Source organism: Canis aureus, chromosome 5 (genome assembly GCF_053574225.1).
Source record: "Canis aureus isolate CA01 chromosome 5, VMU_Caureus_v.1.0, whole genome shotgun sequence".
Classification (NCBI taxonomy): Eukaryota; Metazoa; Chordata; class Mammalia; order Carnivora; family Canidae; genus Canis; species Canis aureus.
In genome coordinates, this window is record NC_135615.1 from 45,294,645 (window position 1) to 45,319,510 (window position 24,866).

At 38.8% G+C, this 24,866-nt stretch overlaps 1 protein-coding gene and 2 long non-coding RNA genes across 4 annotated transcripts in view; 2 read left to right on the forward strand and 1 right to left on the reverse strand.

Moving 5' to 3' along the window:
- LOC144314114 (uncharacterized) overlaps window positions 1-24,866 on the forward strand; it is a 445,307-nt gene that overhangs the window by 55,414 nt on the left and 365,027 nt on the right. The gene's annotated exons all lie outside the window — the stretch shown is intronic.
- Window positions 12,326-16,555, forward strand: LOC144313424 (uncharacterized). The gene is made up of 3 exons (XR_013379074.1): window positions 12,326-12,543; window positions 15,135-15,395; window positions 16,366-16,555. It is a non-coding gene; the product is annotated as an uncharacterized LOC144313424 (long non-coding RNA).
- ACTBL2 (actin beta like 2) lies at window positions 18,843-20,083 on the reverse strand. Of its 2 annotated transcripts, XM_077896459.1 has the most exons (2): window positions 19,955-20,083; window positions 18,843-19,828 (listed from the first exon to the last, which is right to left on the reverse strand). In XM_077896459.1, exons 1-2 carry the CDS (start codon window positions 20,081-20,083, stop codon window positions 18,953-18,955), a joined length of 1,005 nt encoding a protein of 334 aa, XP_077752585.1. In that variant the 3' UTR covers window positions 18,843-18,952. The 2 variants fall into 2 exon arrangements, with proteins under 2 accessions (XP_077752585.1, XP_077752584.1); XM_077896458.1 differs by having other exon boundaries at window positions 18,843-20,083.

Here is a 24,866-nt window from a genome sequence, read left to right on the forward strand (position 1 = left end):
TTTTCCCATTATTTTTGGATATGCCACGTCCATCTAATCAGTAATCTCCTTCAGGGCAAAGGGGTTCAACTTTGGGGATTCTTCTGGCACCTAGGGAAGGGGTACTTAAACAAGATTTTGAGAACTGAATATAAAAGGCAGTGGGTTGTTTGGGTGGAGAGTGGTGATGTGAATGCCAAGGATCAAGCCAATAGTTCTTGGTGGAGAAGGGGAATGTGCTGGTTCTAGCTATGACTTCAAAAATTTGAGTTTATTTTTGGCCTCAAATTTTCCTTTTCCATCCCCCATAGCCCTTCTAAGTCTAGTGGGATAAAATTGCTCATTCTTTTTTGTGTACCCACAGGGGGGATCGAGGAGAAGAAGGGGAAACAATGTCACTCATTAAGTACCTAAGCCAGAAACTTCTTTATTATTATTATTATCATTTAGAAGCTTCTTTATTATTGAATTTTCTTGGTTGTAAGATGGCACTGATTTTGGAGCAGTATTGTGGGAAAAAACCTAAAAGCTACTATGTGTTATATAACTGTGTCAACTGTAAGATCCATTTTGATTTTGGCAAAGGAATTCTGGGATGTAACATGAATCTCAGATGTCTCATCCTCTGGCTTCTCTCATATTCACCTAGAGGGGGAACCAAGAACTTCTTCGTAGCCCCGAAGAATCCATGCAGGTCAGCAGTGTAGACATTATTGATAGTTTCACAGGAGAGATGGGAAAAGGGATTTATATTGCTGACCTATAGTAAACATCTTAATTAATGCTCATGGGCACATTCATTCTTCCCCAAAGCCCTTTCTCAAGCACTACCAGGAGGTCTTTTGATTTCTCTTTTTCCCTAGTTGCAATAGTCTGTAAATGCTTCTTCTTCTCCCAGTTCCCCTCTTCAGTTCCCAAATGTAAAATCTTTATTCTTGTTTTTTAAAAAGATTTATTTATTTATTTGAGAGAGAGGGAGAAAAGAGAGAGAGAGAGAGAGAGAGAGAGAGACAACACTCATGAGTGGGAGAGTCAGAGGGAGAGGGAGAGAGAATCTCAAGCAGACTCCATGCTGAGAATTGAGCTTGAGGCAGGGCTTGATCCCAGGACCCCAAGATCATAACAGAAGCCAAAACCAAGATTTGGAAGCCCAAGGAACTGTACCACTTAGGCACTCCTCCTTATTCCTTTTCTTATGCAGAATAGTTTCACTCTGTCTTGTCTACACCAAAGGTCTCTACTTGACAGCTGTCACCCTCTTTTAAAGTCAGTTTAGCAATGATTTTCAATGGCTTGAACATGCCTTGTGGGATCTCACTCTAACCTCTGATTTTCTTAAGCTGTTATTTCTTTAAAAGTAATGAAGTCACCACATGACACCTAGTGAATGAATTTTTTTTTGTCATCTAGTCAATATGTCATCTAATATACTCTTTAAGTATTAATGCTATGGAGTAGGTATTATTATCTTTATTTTCCAGACAGAGAAACAAGTACAGAAAGGGAAAGCAACTTCCTAAGTTACAATGACTGGCAGAGTCAGGATTTGAATTCAGGTTGGTCCAACTCTGAAGCCTTTGCTTTCTTCAGTATATGGAGCTGCTTTGTGGCATTTGTCTTTGCTCATACCGACTGATCTCTGTATGTGATACCCCCACCCCATTTTCTAGGAAAGAGTGAACTCTTGCCTATTCTATCAGATGCCAAACATAAAACTCAGAATCTACTGGACTGGAAAAAGCCCTGGACTTGGGGATATATGGGTGTGTGGTTGGGTGAGACAGAGATGAATGGTTTTTAATCTAGCTAGAGAAATGGGAATTGTTCTGAGGAGATCATGAATCTTTCAATTTATAATCCAAGGCAGTAGATGTAAGAATGGGAGGGTACAAGGACAAGCTGTAGCATCAGGTAGACCTCAAAGAGGAGAAAGACAAAAACCCACCACTAAAATCTAATTGGTTATTAGTCAACAACTTCTGCTTTCCTCCAGTCTCCTTTCTGCTAAAGAAGAGCCTGGGTGATGGAGGAGACCATTTCTCTCATTCTAAAAATGTGCCCTTGAAAGAAATTGAGGGATACACAAAGAAATTGAAAAATGTTCCACGCTCATGGATTGGAAGAGCAAATAGTGTTAAAATGTCTATGCTACTTAGAGCAATCTATACATTCAGTGCAGTCGCTATCAAGATACCATCAACTTTTTTTTTCACAGAAGTAGAACAAATAATTGTAAAATTTGTATGGAACCAGAAAATACCCTGAATAGCCAAAGAAATATTGGAAAAGAAAACCAAAATGGTGGCATCACAATACCAGACTTCAAGCTCTATTATAAAGCTATAATCATCAAGACAGTATGGTATTGGCACAAAAACACACACTTCAAGGGAACAAAATAGAGAACCCAGAATGGACCCTCAACTCTATAGTCAACTAACCTTTGACAAAGAAGGAACAAATAGCCAAAGGAAAAAACAGTCTCTTTAACAAATGGCGTTGGGAAAATTGGACAGCCACATGCAGAAGAATGAAACTAAACCACTTTCTTTTTTTTTTTTTTTCTAAACCACTTTCTTCCACCATACACACACAAAAAAAATTCAAAATGGAGTAAGGACCTAAATGTGAGACAGGAAGCCATCAAAATCCTAGAGGAGAACATAAGCAGCAACCTTTGTGACCTCGGCCACAGCAGTTTCTTGCCAGACAGGTCTCCAAAAGCAAGAGAAACAAAGCAAAAATGAACTCTTGGGACTTCATCAAGAAAGCATTTGCACAGCAAAGGAAACAGTCAACAAAACCAAAACACAACCGATAGAATGGGAGAAGATATTTGCAAATGTCTTATCAGATTAAGGGCTAGTATCCAAAAATCTATAAAGAACCATCAAGTTGAACACCCAAAAAACAAAGAATCCAATCAAGAAATGGGCAGAAGACATGAATCTACATTTCTCCAAAAAAGACATACAAATGACCAAAGGGCACATGAAAAAATGCTCAACACCGCTCTGTAGGGAAATACAAATCAAAATCCACAATGAGATCCCACCTCACACCAGCCAAAATGGCTAAAATGAACAAGTTAGAAAACAAGTTAGATGTTGGTGAGGATGTGGAGAAAGGGGAACCCTCTTACACTTGGTGGGAATGCAAGCAGATGCAGCCATTCTGGAAAAGTGTGGAGGTTCCTCAAAAAGTAGAAAATAGATCTACCCTGTGACCTAGCAATTACACTACTGGGTACTTACCCGAAAAATACAAATGTAGTGATCCAAAGGGGCACCCACACCCCAACGTTCATAGCAGCAATGTTCACAATAGCCAACCTATGGAAAGAGCCCAGATGTCCATCAACAGATGAATGGATAAAGAAGATGTGGATAAAGAAGATTCCAGTATGTGTTTGTGTGTGTGTGTGTGTGTATTATAATATATAATATAATATGATATATTATATGAATATTATTCAGGCGTCAAAAAAATGAAATCTTGCCATTCGCAATGACATGGGTAGAACTAGAGAGTATTACACTAAGGGAAATAAGTCAACCAGAGAAAGACAATTATCATATGATCTCACTCTCAATTTAAGAAATGAAACAGAAGATCATAGGGGAAGGGAGGGAAAAATAAAACAAGATGAAATCAGAGAGAAAGAGAGAAAGCATAAGAGACTCTTAATCATAGGAAACAAACTAAGGGTTACTGTTGGGAGGGACAGGAGTGAAGGGGATGGGGTAACTGGGTGATGGACATTAAGGAGGGCACGTGATGTAATGAGCACTGGGTATTATATAAGACTGATGAATTACTGACCTCTACCTCTTAAACTAGTAATACACTATAGATTAATTAATCGAATTTAAAATAAAATAGATAAAATAAAATACAATAAAGTAAAATAAAAATGTGACCTTGAATGAAAAAAGGAGCCTGTGCCAAGGAACTGTATTGCACTCTTGAAGTTGAGGGTTGGGAGACAGGAATTTACAGAGCACTTTAGAAACCCAATATTAAACTTACAAAGATTATATTGTTTGGGAAAAGAAAAGACTTTATACTACCTTGTTTGTGTTCTTCTGACCTTTCAGAAGAGCCTGAGGGCTTTGAGGGGGAAGTGTGGAATGTTGTGCACTGATTGTTCTAAAACCAGTTCCAGTATGCAGAGATTGTTTTCTTCTTTTTCTTTTCTTTTTCTTTTTCTTTCTTTCTTTCTCTCTCTCTTTCTTTCTTTCTTTCTTTCTTTCTTTCTTTCTTTCTTTCTTTCTTTCTTTCTTTCTTTCTTTCTTTCTTTCTCTTTCTTTCTTTCTTTCTTTCTTTCTTTCTTTCTTTCTTTCTTTCTTTCTTTCTTCTTTCTTTTCTTTTCCTTTTTAAAAAAAGCTCTGGACTCGAGCTCTGTCTTTATTGCTTTGTTCCTGTGATAGATTCCTTTGCTGTGATATGCCATGGGTACCACTTAGACATTTGACAATAGCATTGGTGTCCAGGTGTTTGCCTTGTAGGTTTGGGAATCAAGCTGGGGATGGAGAACAGGAGGAAATAGAGGGGGACATTAGGGAACAGAGAAAATGAGGATGAGAAGGAGACAGGGGTGTGTTCCTGGGCCCCCAGCATGGTTGAGGAGGGGATTTCAGACCCTGTACTGTCCCCCACTACTGGCTTGCAGCTGCCATTGGAATCTGCACCAGGGCTGCTTAGGATGATTGCCCTGTTTGCTTCTCTCTCTCTTTTCTCCACCACATGGGCTCATTTATTTTCTTGGCGGAGGAGTGGGGTTTTCTTGCTAACGGGATTCTTCCTCATTCAGCTTCACTACCCTTGATTGTTTTCCTTCTTGGAGCATTTCCATGGAAAGACATTTTATGGTATCTGTGTGGCAGTGTTCCTTAGGTGAGACTCCATACTGGAAATGGCAGACAGGTGGGGGTGAGACAATGGATCGTGGGTGGTCAACCTCCCCGTTGAAGAAGGTTGGGTCTCCAGACACAGAAATTGGCAAGGATTCGAGACAGTGGCAGATGAAAGTTCCTGAAGAAGCCTGGCTGTTGGCCTCCCAGGGCTTTGTCAGACACAGTTCTCCTGAGCTACCTGATGAAACAAGCCAGACCACCACATCCTTTCTAAGATGAAGACCATGTGACATGAAAGAGGATTGCATTTGAAGAGTTTTATGGACATTCTGTTAATGTAAATCCAATTTCCTTTACCACAGAGGTTGTGGTTGGAATTCTGAATCTCTTTTCTCTTGCCTTCAGATAGAATTCATTAAATTGATGTGCAGAGAAACTGTATTTTGCGTTTCTAGGACTGAGTTTATTTGGAAGATATTTATTCTCTAGCAGATATTTATTCTCCTCTCTGCTTAGCCTTCCTGTTTTTTAAATCTCCTTGGCAAGGTCTGCATGTGGGAGTTCAGAGGGCATGACTACTTTCTGCCTGTCTGGTTCATTAACATCCCTTTAGTGATGGATTTAGGGTTGATGAGAGGAAATACTGCCTTTGGTCTGCCCCTAGCATTTAACAACACCCAGGGCAAGGGTACAACTGAAGGTGCACAAACCATATGTCAGAATATTTGCAAACTATAAGCCACACTATGCCCAAAGCCTGGCCAGCATCCTTCTTAGGACACCTACAGGCTGTTTCCTGGGACCAGAAGCTGATGCTCTGGAAGCTAAGGGTTGGGGTCCAACCCTTCCTGTGAACTGGAGTGATACTTTAGTTCTGTTGGGGTCAGGTGAAAGCTGGGTCCATGCCCGGTACTCCTGGCTGATGACCGGGACTATCTGGACTCAGGATGGGAACTATGGACCAAGTCAAGCTCCTACAGAGTTGGGAAGGATGTGTTGTCCTGCACTATGCTTCATTTTTTTCTTGGGGTTTTAATGTAGTTCTAGGCATTTCTGAAAATGATACTACTGGAGCAGAAGACAAGAGAGGGAGGATGTGCATTTATTTGGAGAAATCCATCTGCCGAGACACATCTGATACATAATTTGTTGTTTCAACTTAAAACAAAAGCAAAGGCAGAGGATATGAACCCTTTAACTGTTCTCCTGCCTCTATTGCAACCACACCTTGGCCCCTCAGTCCCCACTGCTGTGGGTAGGGATGCTCATTACACCCAATCCTCCTCCTCCTTTACCTTTCCTTCACTCAATTACTAAACTTTCAAAAAACTTTCTTATAAGGCTAAAAAGAAAAATGGTCTTTGTGTCTTATGTGTGTATGTGGGGTCTTCTAAAACACAAGACCCTGATCAGAGGCCCCTTTGCCTAGTTCTAAGAGAGATGTTAACTACTTTGATCCTATCACTTCACTGTAGTTGGTGGCCCTGAGCTAGTGGGAGGGCCCTGGTCCAGGTTCTCTCTCTCCTCCTCTCAATCACTAAAAGAGCTATGGATCTGCCTAAAATACACAGAGCACTGTGGGTACAGAGAGATACTGGTGATATTTATTTTTTTTCTCTGGTTCCTGTTAACTCTGGGCATATATTTATGACCATCGATAATAAAAAATATTTATTTCCTGCTTGCTCTGTGCCTGGCACAGTGCTCACACTTCTACTGCAGCAAGCAATTTCATTGATGCAGCCCAGTGATCCTATGAAATAGATTTTACCATTAGATTTAGCTTACAGATGAGGAACCTGAGTTCTGGGGAGGTTAATTTACATGTCCAAATCCACAAAGTGAATAGTGAGTCTGACCCAAGGGTCTACTCGCTACCCTTCCTCACACAGCAAGTGGTTTAAGGTAGGACCAATAATGTGATCTGCCCTTCAGGCTTGTGTTTCTGTTTGTATGTGCTTCTTACAGTGTCTGAGGCTGATCCATGAGGTTCCAAATAAAGAAACAACACCCTGTGATAAGTAGAATAATGCCTCCCCCTCTAATATCCGTGTCCTAATTCTTAAAACATGTGGATATGTTTCCTTACATGGCAAAGAGATTTTTCAGATGTGATTATGTTATGAATGTTGAGGTAGGATTTACCATAGATTATTCAAGAGGACCCAGTGTTATAATTTTGTAATCTCAAGATTTCTGGAAGTGAAGGAGGGAGCAGGAGAGGCAGAGGAAGTTATGTGAAGACAAAGCAGAGGTTGGAGTGGTGTGATTGCTTGCTTTGAAAGTAGAAGAGGACCAGGAGCTAAGGAATGCAGGCAACCTCTAGAAGCTGGAAAGGCAAGGAAACGGACTCACCCCTAGGGTCTGTAGAAGATCAGCTCTGCCGATCATTTTAGATTCCTGAACTTCAGAACTGTAAGATAATAAATATGGGTTGGCTTAAGTCACTAAATTGGGTAATTTATTACAACAGCAATGGAGAGCTAGTACACTCCCTTACCAACCCACCATAACCACCTCTTGCCACCTTCAAATCATAGTCTCAATCCCACTGCCTTTGAGTTGCTTTTCTTCCTGATTAGATCACATCATTTTTTAGCTCCCAGTAACACATTGTGGCCTCACTTTTTTGGACTTAGATTTTGAGAAGTCCCAATGTGTCATCCAGTGTTTTAGGGAAAAATAGGCAAGGCAGACAGGTAGCTGTGCAGGGGGCTTGAGGTGACAGGCCAGCCCTTTGGCTTCTGAGGAACTTCCTTTAACTGGGAAACCTAGTAGTTGACTGCATGCAAGTCTATGTTGAATTACTTCTTCCCACCCTAAACTTTGAGTGAAGTTTCTGTACAGCATTTCATGTGTACTGCAGCTATGGTATAGGCTTTTGAAGGACATTAAATGACTATGTTTGGGCCAGGATGGGAGAGGTAAATGCTCCTGTGAAGCCAAAGTGGCAGAGGCAGTAGTGACCATTAACTTTTCCAGGAGTTGCTCACCTACAGGGAATAATCCAAGGTACTTTTCCTGTGGAAAGCATGTGTTGGCCATAAGAGTTTCAAAATGAAATTCCTTTGTGATGTGAATGTACTTCACTGGACAAATAACTCTTTTCCAATGCTAGGTGTGGGGGCATGATTGGTGAAGCAGAGGACTGTCAACCCCAGGAATGAGCAGAGGCAGGCTCTATGAAGTTAGCTTCTCCACAGGTGGGTTATTGCTCCCTTTATACCTAGCCAGGGCCCCCGTTACCTTTAGCACAAGGTACTGTAGCTGTTAAATAGCACATGTCTTTTGCTAATTTTCATTGTAATCATTAGGTGTTCAATGATTGCTAAATACATGCATGCTGAAAATATGCACAAACCTTTTGATCAGCTATAAAGCAGCAGATTTACAAATTGCATTTATTTTTTAAAAAGATTTTATTTATTTATTCATGAGAGACACAGAGAGAAGCAGAGACATAGACAGAGGGAGATGCAGCTCCTCACGGGGAGCCTGATGCAGGACTCGATCCCTGGACTGGGATCATGCCCTGAGCTGAAGGCAGATGCTCAACCACTGAACCACCCAGGCATCCCACAAATTGCATGTCCTCTAATGATCTTAAAATTCTTTTGAAATGCCATGACCCCCTACACAATGTGACGATTACTGTCTTTTAAGGTTAAAGAAGTGATATGACTAGTGAGAGTAGACTAAAACTGGTTATTACATGCTGCATACCCCCACGTCACCAACTCTGTCTATAGTCACAATACTGGCTTAAGCCTAGAGAATAGTTTGGTTATTTAGGTAATCTTTTGGACTTCTAACATTTGTGCTAAAACCAAATAGGTTTCTGTAGGTAGTCCAGTAGGTAGGACTTTGTAATTCACCAGCTACCTACCAGGTTAGTGTTTTATCTTCCAAAGAAGGGATTGGAAAACATTTACATAAGGGTGGTGGTTGTGGGATAGGTGGTTGCTTTGGAATTGTGGTGGCTGTAAAAATGCAGTGACAAACTGAAGGTATTATTTGAGATGGGAGAGGCGAGTCTGACAAGGGACAACAGAGATGAGAAAAGAAGGTAAGAAATGGACAGTCCAATCAGCAGGCAATGCTCTCCATTGGACCCATGGTTTAGAGGTGCTGATATCCTGGAAGCAGTGTGGCAAGCAAAAAAAGAAGCAATAGCTGTGTTCATTTTCTCCTATTTGCTCTCCCTTTTTCTTCCATTCATAACCCATTACCACAGTAGCTGGTTGGAAAATACAAAGGGATTCAAAATAATTGATAAATGATGATGATTATTTTTATTTTTACTGAGGAAGTAAGTTTTATATAAACAAGTAGTCAAATCAAATTTGTGATGAAATTTTCAGAGTTCTATCTATAAACTCACAGATGTTCAGTGTGTGTTCCTCATGTCACAGTGCTTATTGGTCCTGTCATCTGATTTACCCCAGATCCTTTGAGAGAGTCTCTGTTGATGGATAGATAGATAGACAGCCATGATGCCTTCTTCATTTCCTCAAGGTGTGAGGAAGAGTTGGTTCCAACAAGACTCTTGACCACAGATTAATCTATAACCTAGTTACTGAGCAGTGCTACATTTGTCAGTGTTCAGTCTTTTTGAATACCCTGTATTACTACCTGTTTGAGTTTACTTTGTCTTTCCTGGTAGCCTTCTGGTTTTGAAACGAAAAATCCCAGAGCTAAACTTAGATGTTTTAATATAATGTACAGTCATTCTAAAAGGAATAGGAATTCTTGTGAAAAAGAAGTCATTAAATTCTAGGAACACATATGGAACACATAATTAAAGGGAGCTGCCCAGTTGTTTACAGCTTGCATCGTGATTTGGAGCAAACTCAGAGGCTTCAAAAACAGGTCTTTTTACTTTTCTGAAATGTGTGCTTTGTATTATTCTGGATTTATTGAAATTCTAAGTCTCTCTTAGGAGGCCAGATGAAGGAGTTAGAGCCCATTTATATGGACTCCATATGGGAGAGTAGAGAAGCCACCAGAAGTCAATTTCATTATTCTCTTTTCAATTTTTCATTTTATTATTCCAGATAAGGACATGGAATATATTGTTGGATTGGACAGCTATATATATATAGACTCAGAACTGAGAGACACAGTGTGTCCCTATCTGAGATTTCTAAGAAAGTATTGTGATGAGATTTTTCAAATCACATAGCAAGCATAAGAAATGGGAAGTTCCATCGTAAATTCAGGAGCAAAGACTAAATCATTTTTGGAATTGTCTGTGCTTAATGAATTGAAATGATAGTGTTGATCTGGTCTTTTATTGAAAACTCAGGGGGGTTTATATAGTATTAACATATTTTATACAATTTCTTTGGAATTAATTTGGAATTAATTTTCCTTTCAATTTGAAGTGCTCAATATGTTTTGTCATTTAAATTCAAGCCTACTGAAGAAGGGTTGAATTATTTCTTAGTTTTATTAGATTTGGATTTTTTTAGTGAGTTAAAAACTAGAAAGATTCCACATAAGAGTGCTTCTTTATGCCATTTTATTTATTTTTTGAAATAAATTTCAAAGATTTAGATTCCACATAAGAGTGCTTCTTTATGCCATTTTATTTATTTTTGAAATAAATATAGCTAAATATGTTATACTTCATTATGTATTAGTGTCGGCAATGTATAATCAGTCAATTTATAAAAGAAGTAAGCAAAGGCTTAATGGAAGTACTGCAGATTTTCCTTTGGAAGATGAATCCTTCGGGTTATCTCTACTCTTAAGTCTTGTTAAAGAAGTTATATTAAGTTACTTAAGCATATTCCTTGGAATGGCCTGATATTTCATCGCATTTTAAAGCATGTGTTTCCTTTCTAAAGCTGTAGGCCTTAATATTGCTGGGGCTGGAAATAAAAATTTCAAATGTCAAAAATTTCTCACACTGTATTTTCAAAGAGAACAGACTTTACCAATGTGAGTGGTTGATGCTTTAAAAGTTCCAAGCAAATGTTCACTTATAAATGAAATTCTATTCCATCTGCCCAGTGAATCCACATGAAGCATGTCACCTTCACTCCACAATCATTCTTCCCTTGGTGTAGGTCCTTATCTAAAAACCCAGGAGATGTGCCCCCACTGAACAATACCACATAGGAATTGTTCAGTGATGCTGTAGGTTCCATTCCAATGTATTTCTCAAGGGCTTGGGGAAGAGTGCAAACTCCAGGATTTTTAGGAAAATATAATTGGGGAGAGCATATGGTCAGTCAAATCTGTTATTCCTATCCTGCAAAATCTTTTGATTCCTACTTCTGTATTACAGTATGGAATTTCTAGTATCTCAGTATCTCAACTTCCTCTAATTCTAGCATCTCAACTTAGTCCATGTTTCCATCAATTATTGTGGCCACAGCTAGAGCCACCACCCAACTATTAAAGCTATCACATTAAATCTAGTACCCTCACTAAAAAAATTCATAAGTATAACTTCAACCTGATGTAAAACTATGTTTTTCCCTCCTTAGTATAGCAATCTTTTAATCAGATTTTTCTCTTTGCAAAGAGTAGAGGACCCTTTTTACATAGATTTCCAAGATTTTTCCCTAAAGAGATTAGCAAAGTCCTATAATTCCCTTTTCTTGCATGTAAGCTTTTTCCTCAAGTGAGCACCCTCATTCATGTTGGCCTCTGATTCTAGGTCTAGAAATAATAGAAGTGACTATGGTGTGGGGAAAGAGAATTGGTGTGCTGGTTGTTGTGTATTTGCTCTTTCCTATCTATTCTTTATCTTCTCTGTCTTGCTGTGTGCTTTCATAGGCTAACCTCTAAGGATTACATCACCTGGCCTCTCTTGACCTCTGGTTTTTTAATTGGTTTAGATCAATGGTAGATAGAGGATCCCGGAGAGTGGTGGGGTGGGGGTGAGTTCAGAGTTTTTATTTTCCCTAATCTTTCTTCTTTTGCCAGGGACTGTATTCTTCTATAACATTAGCTCCTGTTGGGTGGCTCTCTTGCCTGACAGTTCTTGCTGGGTTCTGGTCACACCTCTTCATTTCCTTGCTCCTTTGGGCTCAGTGATAATGATGGCTTCTTGCTGGTGTTAGCATTGCTTGCCTCATCATATCGTTAGTGCTTCCTGATTCCTTCCCAGACCTCTGTAAATAGTTTTAAATTAAATTCTCTTCAATGGAAATCCTTGGGTATTCTATATGTTACCTATAAGTATCCTAACTGATAAAATTAACTTTTCTTCTCCAGAATACCTCCATCAGGTAAGGTTGTTTTATTCATGTTTGTGCGAACAAATGATAAAGGCCCCACTAGGATGAGGAAAGAGGTTGCTTTGACTGCAAAGGATTGTAGCTGATTATTTGGGGCCTCCAAGTTCTCAAATCCTGAAAATTCCACTCCAATTGCTGGGATCCCATTCTTTTCCATTATTGCTTCACAGTTAACTACAAAGCCCTACTGAATCTATGAATTCAATCATTGGAGTTTGTTAGGTATTTCAGTGTCTTATATCTCTAAGGCATGAAAGATTCTTTTTTCTAGTTTAGTTTGTGCTTTGATATATATATCCAGTGATTTAAATTTGTTCTTTCTTTTAACTGGCCAGAGCCAACTGAAGAAGCCATCCACTTATCTATACAGAAGTATTCATGTCTTTTGTTCCATGACAGGAAAAGATTGGTCCCCCATAGGCTTGCCTTCAAAAAGCACTACATTTTAAGTGATCCCAGTAAGTAGTTTAATGAACTATTTCTTCATTGTTTGCCATGAGTTGCAAGATTCCCTTTACAGGACACGAATGGGATTTTTACTGTCTTCAGTCTGAATCAGGCCAGATGACCAATCCTAATTTGCTCGTTTCTTTAAGGGTCCATAACCTGCAGTTCCATTCCCTGGTATCAAAATATGTTTCAATCAAAATGCTTGATTTCGAGTAAGAGAAATTGACTTTAGGTAGCTTCAGCCAGAAAAGACATTTTTGAAAGGATGATGAGATAATAGAATCCATTCCTGGAAAATGGGACAGAAACTAAGAGTTTAGAAAATAAGGAAGTTAGCTGTAGTCATGCCAGAGTAATAGCCTGGTTAAGATTCTTACCATGGGGGATCATTCATAGTCATTGATGGCTTCCCTGTGTTACTGAGGCTGTGAATTATTTCTCAAGAGTTCTTCCATTTTGGGGTCACCTTCTCAGGTTCCAAATATCAAAATCTTAGGATGGAACTCTGATAGCTTAAGCTGTTGGTGCTAATGAGTGAGTATGAGCCTGAGCCTTGCCTCTCAGCAGTATTCACACAGAATGGAATACTTGCTAAGTTAAAGGAGGAACATTCAGTTGCTGAAAACATTCAGTTTTAGTTAGCTAAAAATCAAGACAAAAACCAAATGAAACAATCAGTGTCTGCACTACCTACCTTGCCTACCTGACTTTGTGAGTGGTAAGAGTCCCTTTGTGGGACCAGTGTTTGAAGAGCAGTCAAGATGACTGGTCACAGTGACTCCAGTATGGAAGTATTCACTATGCAAATTGGAGGTGGTTTAAACTTTGTGATGGGAGTCATTTATAGTCTCAACTCATCTTCCTTTCCTCCTTTTCCCTACTATACCAATTATCACAGGGTTTGTTGATTCATATTTCACACTACCATAGTGATTTATAATTTTTTTTATTATTTGTAATTTTGGCTGATTAGAAAAATCACTAAGTGGTATACCTAGCATCAAACATTAATAAAGTAGTATTGAGACAAGGTAAAGGACAAGAATGGCATTTTAATTATTATTTCCTTCTTTTTCATTGATATAATTTTCTCTGTTCCAAATCTTGTTTTCCTGAGTCCATAAAAATTTAAAAGTTGTACATTTTGCATTTGTTTTGCTGCAGATAATTTTTTCCATTTTGATAAAATTGACTATTTAGTCAAGGATGTAATGTTTTGATTTTCGTTATTGACTTAATGCCATTTTTATAATAAATAGGGGCATGTTCTATATTTCTTTTAGCATTTTGCCAACTCATTATTTAGAAATTATAGATTTCACATAATAATAATAAACTGCCAAATCCCTCTGTTAACTGGAGATTTATAAAAAGCTAATGTTTCCATGGAAACCTTTCATTTATGAACTATAAACACTGTGGATTGCCCTAGAAGATCCCAGCATTCCCACAGGTGAACATAACTTTGTCTTCGTTGGTGAGGCCAGCTTTTCCTTCATTATCCAGAAATGAAAAAATAAACAATTTTGAGTAGCTAATATTTCTCAATTAAAAAAAGAATGATATTTGGGAACATTCTGAGTGAGTCTTAGAGAACATGTAGGAGCCATGGAGTTAAAATACCATGTTTGTATTTTAGTTTTTTCTGTTCACCCCAACCTATAGAACAGCTAGGAGAGACTTCTCTTACTGTAGTATGCTCATGAAGGGAATATGAGCAGGAATTTTAATCTCTCTTGCTGGGCCTGTGTATCTTCTCCTTCATTCACCAGACACTGTCTCTCACATGGTACGTGTATGGTTAGAAATGCTTCATTCCTAATTCCAGAGAGAACAGCTTGGCTTTTGACTTACATGTTGTCAAATAGCCAATTAAATAAAATTTTTATTTTGCAAGTGGTGTTAGGGTGTTGTCTAAATAAAATATCTGTCATCATCTCGTACTGGCACATCTGTTGACTGGATTTAACTGAACCCAAAAATTGTAGGGTGGTTAGGACAGCAGATTTGGAATGGGATGAAAAACAAGGCAGGCCACTCATGGAAGCTCTATAGTCTTTATTACTTAGAGTGTTAGCTTTAAAAAAATGACAGCTATAGTTCAGACAGGTTCTTTCATATTTAAAAAGGAAGTCTTAAAGTATCAATTAATTTTAATGAGCAATCTCTCTACTGATATGTACATATACATCCCTAAAGACATTCCAACTGTACTTATCAACATCTGGAAGCAGTATTGGGAAAACCGTATGCTTAGTTTCTAACTTCAAAAAGCATTCATTTTTTTGAAAGGAATCTTTTGTAAATTCTGGAAGAAGCCTGTGAATAGTTACCAGAAAAGCATTTCAGTGTATTATACTGTCTGAGTTATTAGGGAATCAGATGCCTAAAACTCAACTCTGGAGCAATTTGGAGTTTAGAAAACAAGAGAAAAATATCAGCAATAATGCAAGTAGATTAGAAAAGCTAATATACTGTTATACTCACTGAGGGGCTTCCTTCTCTCCCCCCTCCTTCCCTTTCTCTCCCCTCGCTCCTTCATTCCTTCCCTCTTTCCCTTCCCTCGCTCTTTCTCTCTTTTTTTGGGCTAAAATTTCAGCAGCTATATAGCTAGCACGCACTCCAAAAGATGAAGTTAACTAATGCTTTGACTAATCAGAAGAATGGGAAACTTCTATTGATAAGTAAAAACTTTAAAAATACTGCTCTGCATATTGAGAAGCATGGGAGAAATGGATGGGAAAGGAAAAAGAAGACAGGAAGAAAGCAAAAAGAAAATATACATCATGGGAAAGACAACACCAAAAGTGGCAGACACCAGCAGACAAAGAGCTGAGACTTGGATGGTAAGACAGATAAGGTAGGAGCATGATGTTAAAGATGTACATCAGAACCCACAAATTCACTACTTCATTCATTCCAGCCATATATATTGAGTTAGTACTATGTGCTGGGCACTAGGAAAATCCAGAAGCTTCAAAGGTAGATAAATACTGTCTCTGTCTCTGTCCTCTAGGTGCACATTTATGGGTAAGAGTGAGAGACTGTGGACACATGTTATAGGTATGATGCCAAATGCATGAAAATGAAACAGTGGGAGCACAAAGTAGGAGCTTGTCGCCTCTCTTCCTTTCGTTCTTTCTTTCACGAACGAGGGAGAGAAGGCTAGAAAAGGCTCAGTAGAAGAGGTGACACTTGATTGAGCCTTAAAGGATATGTACTTCTTTACAGTTTCTGGCATAGTCCAGAAACAGTGGATATAGTCAGAATGAGAATTAATCACCCAACCAATCAGTGATCCTAACGGTGCCAGAGCCTGTCTAAGACATGTGTTTATGTTTGGTACTACTCAGATGTGCTGTAAGACTTAACTTAGGGATTCCATCTACTTGGTGAACCATACTTTGATCACCTTGGCTTGACCTGTCCTTATTTGAATTATCATAGTCCCTTGAACTGAGTTTAGACTATGAGCCACTTCGAGATCATATTGCTTTCTACTTGCATGTAGTTTCCCCCACTACTGAATTGTTAATTCCCCAAGGTTCTTGAAACATATCTCTAGTAAAATATGGCATAGGACATTGAATTTATAGTTACAAAATGAGTGAATAAATGTAGTAAGGCCTTTGCCACCTCAAAGGATTATTCTTTAATTATCTGAAAAATATAATACTTATGTCTAGCCCCTTCTTTAAATTCTTGGAATTATGAATGTAAGGCTCAGCTTGCATCCTAGCACAGCTTTATCTCACTCCTGAAAAATAAGCACATCTGAAGGTTAGGGAAGAGTAGTGTAGATATTGACTTTGGATCTTATATGCTTTCAGGAAAATGTCACCTGTGACTAAGAAGTAACAGTTTTTAGGGGGATGGGAGGATGGTGGTGAAACTCCAGCCCTAGACTGCTACTCAGGGTAAGTCATGGAGAGAGAGTGGGAATCACTTACAGTGGTATGAAATTCATTTGTGAAGGTTACCTCAGTGTTGTTCCATCTGGTGAACTATTGGTTAAAAAGTCAGCTGTGTCACCTAAATAGATGGCACTGACTCTATAATATGAAGTTGTGAGATGGGATGTTGCCTCATTAAATTCATCCATTAGCTTGTCAATGTTGATGAACAGGAGAATATCCAAAGGCCCTAAATTTAAATTTTTGTTTGCATTATTGAATTCTTATTTTCATCTGGTGACTCAGGGCTCAATAGTTCTCTTTTGGAAGTTCACCTTACCTATCCCATAAATTTTCTGTGGGTGGTAAGATATGTTTTTTTCAGGTAGCCGGGAATGCAGGTCAGAGTGTTTGTAAGAACTACTCTGCAAATGGAAAGTGTTGCAGTATATAAATCTAAGATATTATTATTGCCATTACCTCTGCCTACTAATTATATAAATACCAGTTCATCCACCAAAACCCAACTTTTTAATTGAGATTACAAGGAATTTATAACCTTATCTTACTAGCCATCTTTTTTTTTTTTTTAATTGCCTTTTAGTGTTTACATGGTCAAAAGTACCAGGCACAAATTATAACGTACAGATGAATAGGTAACACAAATAAAAAAGTGACCCACTCTGGACTGTTCTCCATTACTTTAGGAAGGATCAAGGGGAAATAACAGGACACGCAAGTATGAAGCAATTTTAATTTATTTAAAATTAATTGAAGGAGGAAGGAAACTCCAAAATTTATAAAATAAGGTGCCTTTGGAGATTGATTTTGGCTAAATGTATTTTTAAGAATTATGTTGTCATATGAAGTAAAGAACAAGTAAATTCTTTGAAAAATTTTGTCTCAAGCAAAAAATGCTTACAGACTCCAACTTAGACCTTTAAAACACAAGTATAGGCTTCCCACCTAAAAGGAAAAAGGAAGAAATTACTCCTTCCTGAGAATGTGATGATGCCTTACAAAGCAGTGCCCCAAATTATTTTAATTTTTTTGGAAAAAAAACCCCTGAAAGATACAAATAACTCTAATATTCAGATAATTAGAAGGCAGAGTAGATTGAAATAAATATACTGGTCCTTAAAGTTGGTTGAAGATTATCATTGGGTTCATTAAAAATTTTCAGAGATTGTAGGAAGAGATACACTAGCATTTTCTGAGATGTCAATATCTTAGAGACACTCCAAATGAAGAACTATTTATAGTACCAGACATAATAAAGCAGAATTATTCTAATCTTTCCAAGAATAAAATTGGAATTATTATGTTGGTGTTAGAATTTATAATTTGCTAAGAAGCTGTAGCTATGTTTTTCCATGGTGAAATCCTTGATTAGTGAAATATCTGAAATTATGGACTACAGAAATTATTCAAGATGTGTTATGCTAATAGAAATAAAATGATCTTTATCACATAGCATGATTAGCATGATGACATTACTTTAATATTACATTTCTATTTTGTTTTTATTTATTTTAAAGATTTTATTTATCTGTTTAGAAAGAGAGAGCATGAGTGCGTGTGAGTAGGGGGAGGAGTAGATGGAGAGGGAGAGAGAGAGAATCTCCAGCAGATTCAGTTCTAAGTGAGAAGCCCGACTTGGGGCTTGATCTCACCACTCTGAGCTGAAATCAAAAGTCGAACTTAACTGACTGAGCCACCCAGGTGCCCCAACATTTCTATTTTTAAAAAGTTAAGCATTATCTGTCGTTTTGCTATTTTACAAATAGAATGAAATTCAGTAAATTAGACATTAAAATTTGTGTTTCACCAGCAGAACTCCACTCTGAGCAGAAAATTTAATTCATTTATAAACAACATTAATGGAATATTGGCTGTTTCATCATGCTTATTTAATAAAGGAAACAACTAAAATATGTAGCTACTAAAACAGTGACTGTTGGGGAGTTGAGAAATTTCTGTTAGCTGTTTAGACAGCCAGATTTATCAGTGTCTTTTAAGATAGAATATTTTATTTCCTTGGTGATTATGTATATATGGATATTATTGACCCATATAATTAGTTATCTTTATACAAAGGAGAAAGACAAAACAAAAATACTAACTAATAAGACTTATTGCTAACATACACATTTCTATAGGGTTACATGGCATATTGTTAAATATTTAAAGCATGAACTAGTTTTTAAGGCTTGGAAATGCTAGTTACTCATTCTGAAAGGACATTTCTTAGGATTTTACTCCTTGTCACTCATTTTCATTTAAGCAGGACAACATTTCTTTGAACCTTATAGTGAAGAAAATAGAATCAACTCTCCTTGAGTTGATAAAGGTCAAGATGTGGTTAGCTGGGCAGGAGCCCAGAGTACTCTAATGGAGATCAGTTTGCTGGCTCTATACTAGCAAGAGCAGAGTATTTACCGACTCAATGGAAAGTGGATAAAAGCAGTACCATTACTATGACCTAGAGAAGGAAAAGATGTAAACCCATTAGCATGAAGACCAGTCAGAAACATTTTCTATGAACTATGGGAGGACCAGCCTCATCGTATTCCTGCTTACTGATCCACATCTGCTGGAATGTAGACAGGCTGGCCAGAATAGAGCCCCCAATCCAAACGGAATACTTCCTCTCTGGGGGAGCTATGATCTTGATTTTCATGGTGCTAGGTGCCAAAGTCATGATTTCCTTCTGCATCCTGTCAGCAATGCCAGGGTACATAGTGCTGCCTCCAGACAACACGATGTTGGCATATAGATCCTTGCGAATATCCACATCACACTTCATGATAGAGTTGAAAGTCGTCTCATGGATCCCACTGGACTCAATGCCCAAAAAGGAAGGCTGGAAAATGGATTCAGGGCATCGAAAGCGTTCATTCCCAAGGGTGATCACTTGCCCATCTGGAAGCTCGTAGCTCCTTTCAAGTGAAGAGGATGCAGCAGCACTGCCCATCTCTTGCTCAAAGTCCAGGGCCACATAGCACAGCTTCTCTTTGACATCACGAACAATTTCCCGCTCAGCTGTGGTGGTGAAGTTGTAGCCTCGTTCTGTCAGAATCTTCATGAGGTAGTCGGTCAGGTCTCTGCCAGCCAGGTCCAGACGTAGAATGGCATGAGGCAGGGCGTAACCTTCATAGATGGGCACAGTGTGAGTAACCCCATCCCCAGAATCCATCACGATACCTGTGGTCCGCCCAGAGGCATAGAGGGACAGCACGGCCTGGATAGCCACATACATGGCCGGTGTATTGAAGGCCTCAAACATGATCTGAGTCATCTTTTCTCGGTTGATCTTGGGGTTGAGGGGTGCCTCGGTGAGAAGGATGGGATGCTCATCTGGTGCCACACGGAGCTCGTTGTAGAAAGTGTGGTGCCAGATCTTCTCCATGTCATCCCAGTTGGTGACCACTCCATGCTCAATGGGATACTTCAGAGTCAGGATGCCTCTCTTGCTCTGAGCTTCATCCCCCACATAGCAGTCTTTCTGGCCCATGCCGACCATGACCCCCTGATGCCGGGGACGCCCTACCATGGATGGAAACACAGCCCGGGGGGCATCATCACCACCAAAGCCTGCCTTGCACATTCCTGACCCATTATCTACCACCAAGGCAGACAGCTCATCATCGGTCATGGCGCTGGCTGGAATCTTCCAGGCAGGTGAACAAAAGTTAAATATAGAGTAAATAGCAGACTACAGTGTCAAGTGAGAGAAGGAACAGACTGAGACACTCTGGAACTGCTTTCAGAGAGGAAATCCTGTGCTGTGATGACAAGTATTTAAAGGTACACACTGGCCCCACCCATGTCCTGTCCCACCAGTTCCCATCATTTCTGGGTGAGGTTGCCTTTGAGGTATTAATAATGATGATGATGATTATACAAATCATTAGTAGACCTTCCTTCATAAAGAGAAAATTGGCTACCAAAAGTGGCCAAATCTGAGGTTACTGTAATTAGGCAACCCACACATGGTTGTCAGCATGCTTTGGCTCAGTCTCTAGATAACGATGATGATGCAGTGGGGGATGTAAGAGCAAGATGAAAGAATGCTAGTGAGAGGTAGGAGTAACACTGCTGGGAGGACTGCTCCCTCCTCACTTTACCCTCTGGATTCATCTTCTCCACACTAGCTTTAACTTTTCATTCTTAATATATTGTTCTCATGAGGAGCCCAATGCCGAATATTTTACTTTTTCAAGATTTTCTTTCCCATTGAGATCCTAATCCCACAGGATGTTATCATGATTGAAATTGTTTTAATGGATGAAGATAATGAACGGCCAAGGGTGGCCCGACAGCTGTACTTACCATACATTTGTGTTGTGCAAAACTTAGGGCTATTTAATAGACTTCTAATCCATTAGACAACAACTAAAAGCATAAAATGATCAATAAAGTAAACCACTTCAGATTTTCTTTCTTGATATAAATGTCTAACAGCCAAATTATATTAAGCACTTACTATGCCCAGGCACTGTTCAGGGTTATTGGGTCCATGTTGACTGCATAGAGGCTCAATGATTAATTGTGTTACATGATTTGTTAGATAAAATGCAGATTATAAAAATTTTATTCATTTATAATAACTCTTTAGGTCAAAAATAAACACAATTAAGTGATAAGATAAATTTTAAAATTATATATTTGAGCTGATCTTTAAAACATTTTGATCTTCAAGATTCATGTACTGTATTATAACATCATGCCTCTATAGTTATAAAAACGTACGTACTTGGAATAGTGTTAGCTTTCCTTTTCCTTTGGTTTTAGGATATAGAGTATTACACCCTGATCATTTCAGAGCAGTAGTTTGTTTGGATTTTATTTTCAGTATAGAAATGTAGGTGATCTAATAAAACATGTACCATGATATACTGTAGGACCTTAGTAATGTGTTACAGAGAAACCGTGATTATGAAAGTTCATTACTTTGCTCCCATTGTGCTATGTAAACAGGATATAATCTCCCTGTCAGCTCTTCTTAAGTGAAGCCGTATTTCATGCCCACACTTGAGTTCTCCAAAATCACCTTCATTCTGAGCAATTAATTAATTAGTTGTCACTTTGAAAGAAGGAGCAGCAGTCCTTCAGGATTTGTTGGAGGTGTATCTTCTAGTTCAAGGCCATGAGAACTAGCTGGTGTCTCTGATCATGAGACTCTTGGAGAATCAACACTGGACTGTGAGTGTCCCTTCCTCTTCTTTGTACACAGCATGAAGTAGAATTATGGTATTACTTTTCTCTGTGTTTTCCTGGTGCTTTTCCTACAATGTGCCTTCAGAACCTTCCTGCTGACAATTGGTTATGGTAGAATGTGTTATACTACAAAATCCAGTTTTGCTTTTCTTCTGACCAGGATTGTTCTATCCCTTAATTTCTTCTGTAACTGCAAAATCAATTCCTCCTTCAACAAAATTAAAGAACTCACCCTCCAACCTTCACACTGGATGGTTTTGTGTACTTCCTTTTCATGTAGCACAAGCAAGCTTTTGATTAAAATAATGTTTTATGGCTATAGGAAATGCCTTTTTTTTTTTTTAAAGCTGTAGCGAACTGCATGCACATTCTTCAGAACTGAAAAGAAAACACATTGCATTTAGAACCAGCCACCATTTATGACTCTCCAATCTGGAATACAAAATAAAGCCATGTCAGTAGAGAAGCCCATATGGCACCAATGCAGCCCTTAGATTCTGAATTTACTATAGTTCTCTCCTTAGAATTGTCTTTGAGTTGAGAATTGTTTGGCAATGAGACCACACAGCATAATTGATGCCTTGAGAGTGAGACTGATGTATGATTTTTCTAGAAGACCTTCTAATGTCTGTTTTAATTTTGGTGTACCAGGAGAATTTTTCATCAATTATGTATTCTTAAACTAAGCTTAAGTTCTTTTACTTAACCCCTTGTAATACCAGAGGACCTATTATAATTCAACAGTCATATAAAAATGTCATCTGTTGGACTGCTTAAAATTTTGAAAAGTAGTAAGAAATCAAATGAATGAGATGTAGGAGATGGATTTACAACTATTGGGCTCTGGGGTGGGGTGGGGGGCTCTTCCCAAAGGTAATCGGTTTTATAACTGACTGGAGTTTATGGATGCTAAGCTAGTTACCTACACTTAAAATCTACGGGGGCCTTTATGACGAACTTTTGGAAGCCGAAAATATCATTTTCTTTCACTTTTGCCTAGTTTGACTATTATACAGATATACAAGCCCCGAGTAAGGCATGACCATGAGTGTTATATGTAAGGATAACAAGCTGAGGTGATTTGAAGCTGTGCCCTACTCCTCATCACAAGCATCTCATGATCTTTTCTTTTCCAAGTAATCTTAGATTTATTCAATCCACAAATCTTTACTAAACCTGCGGGGCACTGGAGATATATTGGTGAATAAAAGCTTGCCCTTATTTTCATAGAGTTTAGTGCCTTGTGGGTAAAAGCCACATCTGAGTAGACTAACCTTGATTGCTGTGCATGGAGCAGCCAGCTTGCATTCTGATGGACACTGCCTATGCTGCACCAGTTGTTAAAAGTTTTGAGTATCATTCCCAAATTCACAGGTAACAGAGCACAATGTGGTTGATGTATACAGAGAAGGAGCACAGACTATATGAAGGCAGAGGGAGAGCCCTTGAACCTGGGGCCAGAGAAGAGGACCCTCAGATTGAGTCTCAGAGGATGGGCATGAAGTTGCCAGCGGCCAGTGGGGGGCAGGGGACTTTGCAGCATAAGCATTATCAACTTGGACAAAATCAGAAAATCTAGAATGTACTTGGAACTAGGTATTTCTACAAGGGTCAGCAAGGTTTTGGAACAGGAATCTGAATCTTAACAGGCATGGAGAAGGGAGGAGAATTCTAGAATTGGAAGTAACTTTCCCTCTGGGCACAGAAGATATGACTAGGGGCTCCTCACAGTTGTGCCCATAGAGGCCATGTCTTAATGATTATCTCCTGTCCCCTGACTCTCATCTCTTAACCATACTGCTGAGATTGAGAGTGTTAATGAAGTCTCTTTCTGCTACCACCCTGGGGATCCATTTTAGAACATTGAGGTCAGCTACCTTCTTCCTTGGTTTTTATTTGATTCTCTCCTTGTGCCCCACACTCCTTTGTAGCATTGTAACTTTTGTCTGCCTCTCCCACTGTGTAGATTGCTCTGAGAATCTCCTTCATTTGTGTTCTTAGTGGAGATTTGATACTTGCTTAATAAACAAGTACATGGATGGGTAGGTTGTAAGATTTTTTAATTACACACACTGATCTATTTGTTGGTAGGCATAGCTGACCACGTTTTCCAAGTTAAAAAATTCATTTATTTTATGGTTAAATGCTATTTTATTTATACTTAATATTGATGAAATGACTTAATCATATCTTAGGAACTATAAATGTTCATTCAGAGAAGTCTCCAACATATGGTTTCATTAATCTCTTAAAATAAATCCACTCATAATAGTTACTGTAATAGTTTGTAGTGATTTCCTGTTTGTTTTAATACATTGAACTTTGTACTGAACTTTGTAAAAATATGAAAAATTTAAAAATACAACAATCTCTTCCCCAAATAAAACTTGACTTACTTATTTTTTCAAGGCAGGTGTGGGCATGAAGGAGAAAGAAATAGCTTTGCTGAGAGACATATTGGCAAGTTCCAGGATGCACTTGGAAGGATAATCTGAATGCAGGAATTGTTCTTGTGATATAGCTGACCACAGCTCCCCAGCCCTCAACCCATGCTAGCCTACTTTTTGTGAATAAGACCAAATTCTACTCTCCAAGGTGAGAGGGCTCTGCACTGATGTTTAAAAGACATTGGATTTTATTGATTTGGATTTTATGGCAGTACCTCCTAGTTTGTAGTTCGACTTTGGCTAGTTTGATTGACTTATAAAAAATTTGTTAAGAAGAGGAACAGGTTCCTGTGTGTAGTGGATGAATCTCTGGAGATGTCTTGACTTCAAGGAAAGGGGAGAAGAAGCTGAGGATGAAGGTCACACAGTTGGAAGCATCAGTATTCACAATAGCTTAGTCATCGCTGATGTGAAGCACATATCACCTAAGACTGAGACAAACTCTAGGTTGTTTTCTGACCCTGAAAAGTGGAGAGAGTAGCAACAAAAACTGGGATTACTGGGGCACCTGGGTTGCTTAGTCACTTGAGCGTCCAGATCTTGGTTTCAGCTCAGGTCATGATCTCAGTGTTGTGAGATCTTCCATGTTGGGGTCCAAGCATGGAGCTTGCTTGGGATTCTCTCTCTCTCTCTCTCTCTCTCTGTACTTCCCCCTCCTAAAAACAACAAAACTGTGATTACTGGTGACTTAATGTTTGCCAGTCACAATGCTGAATGTTCTACTTGCACACACCAGTTCTTTAGTCATCCTTGCAAGGAATCTAGGATTAT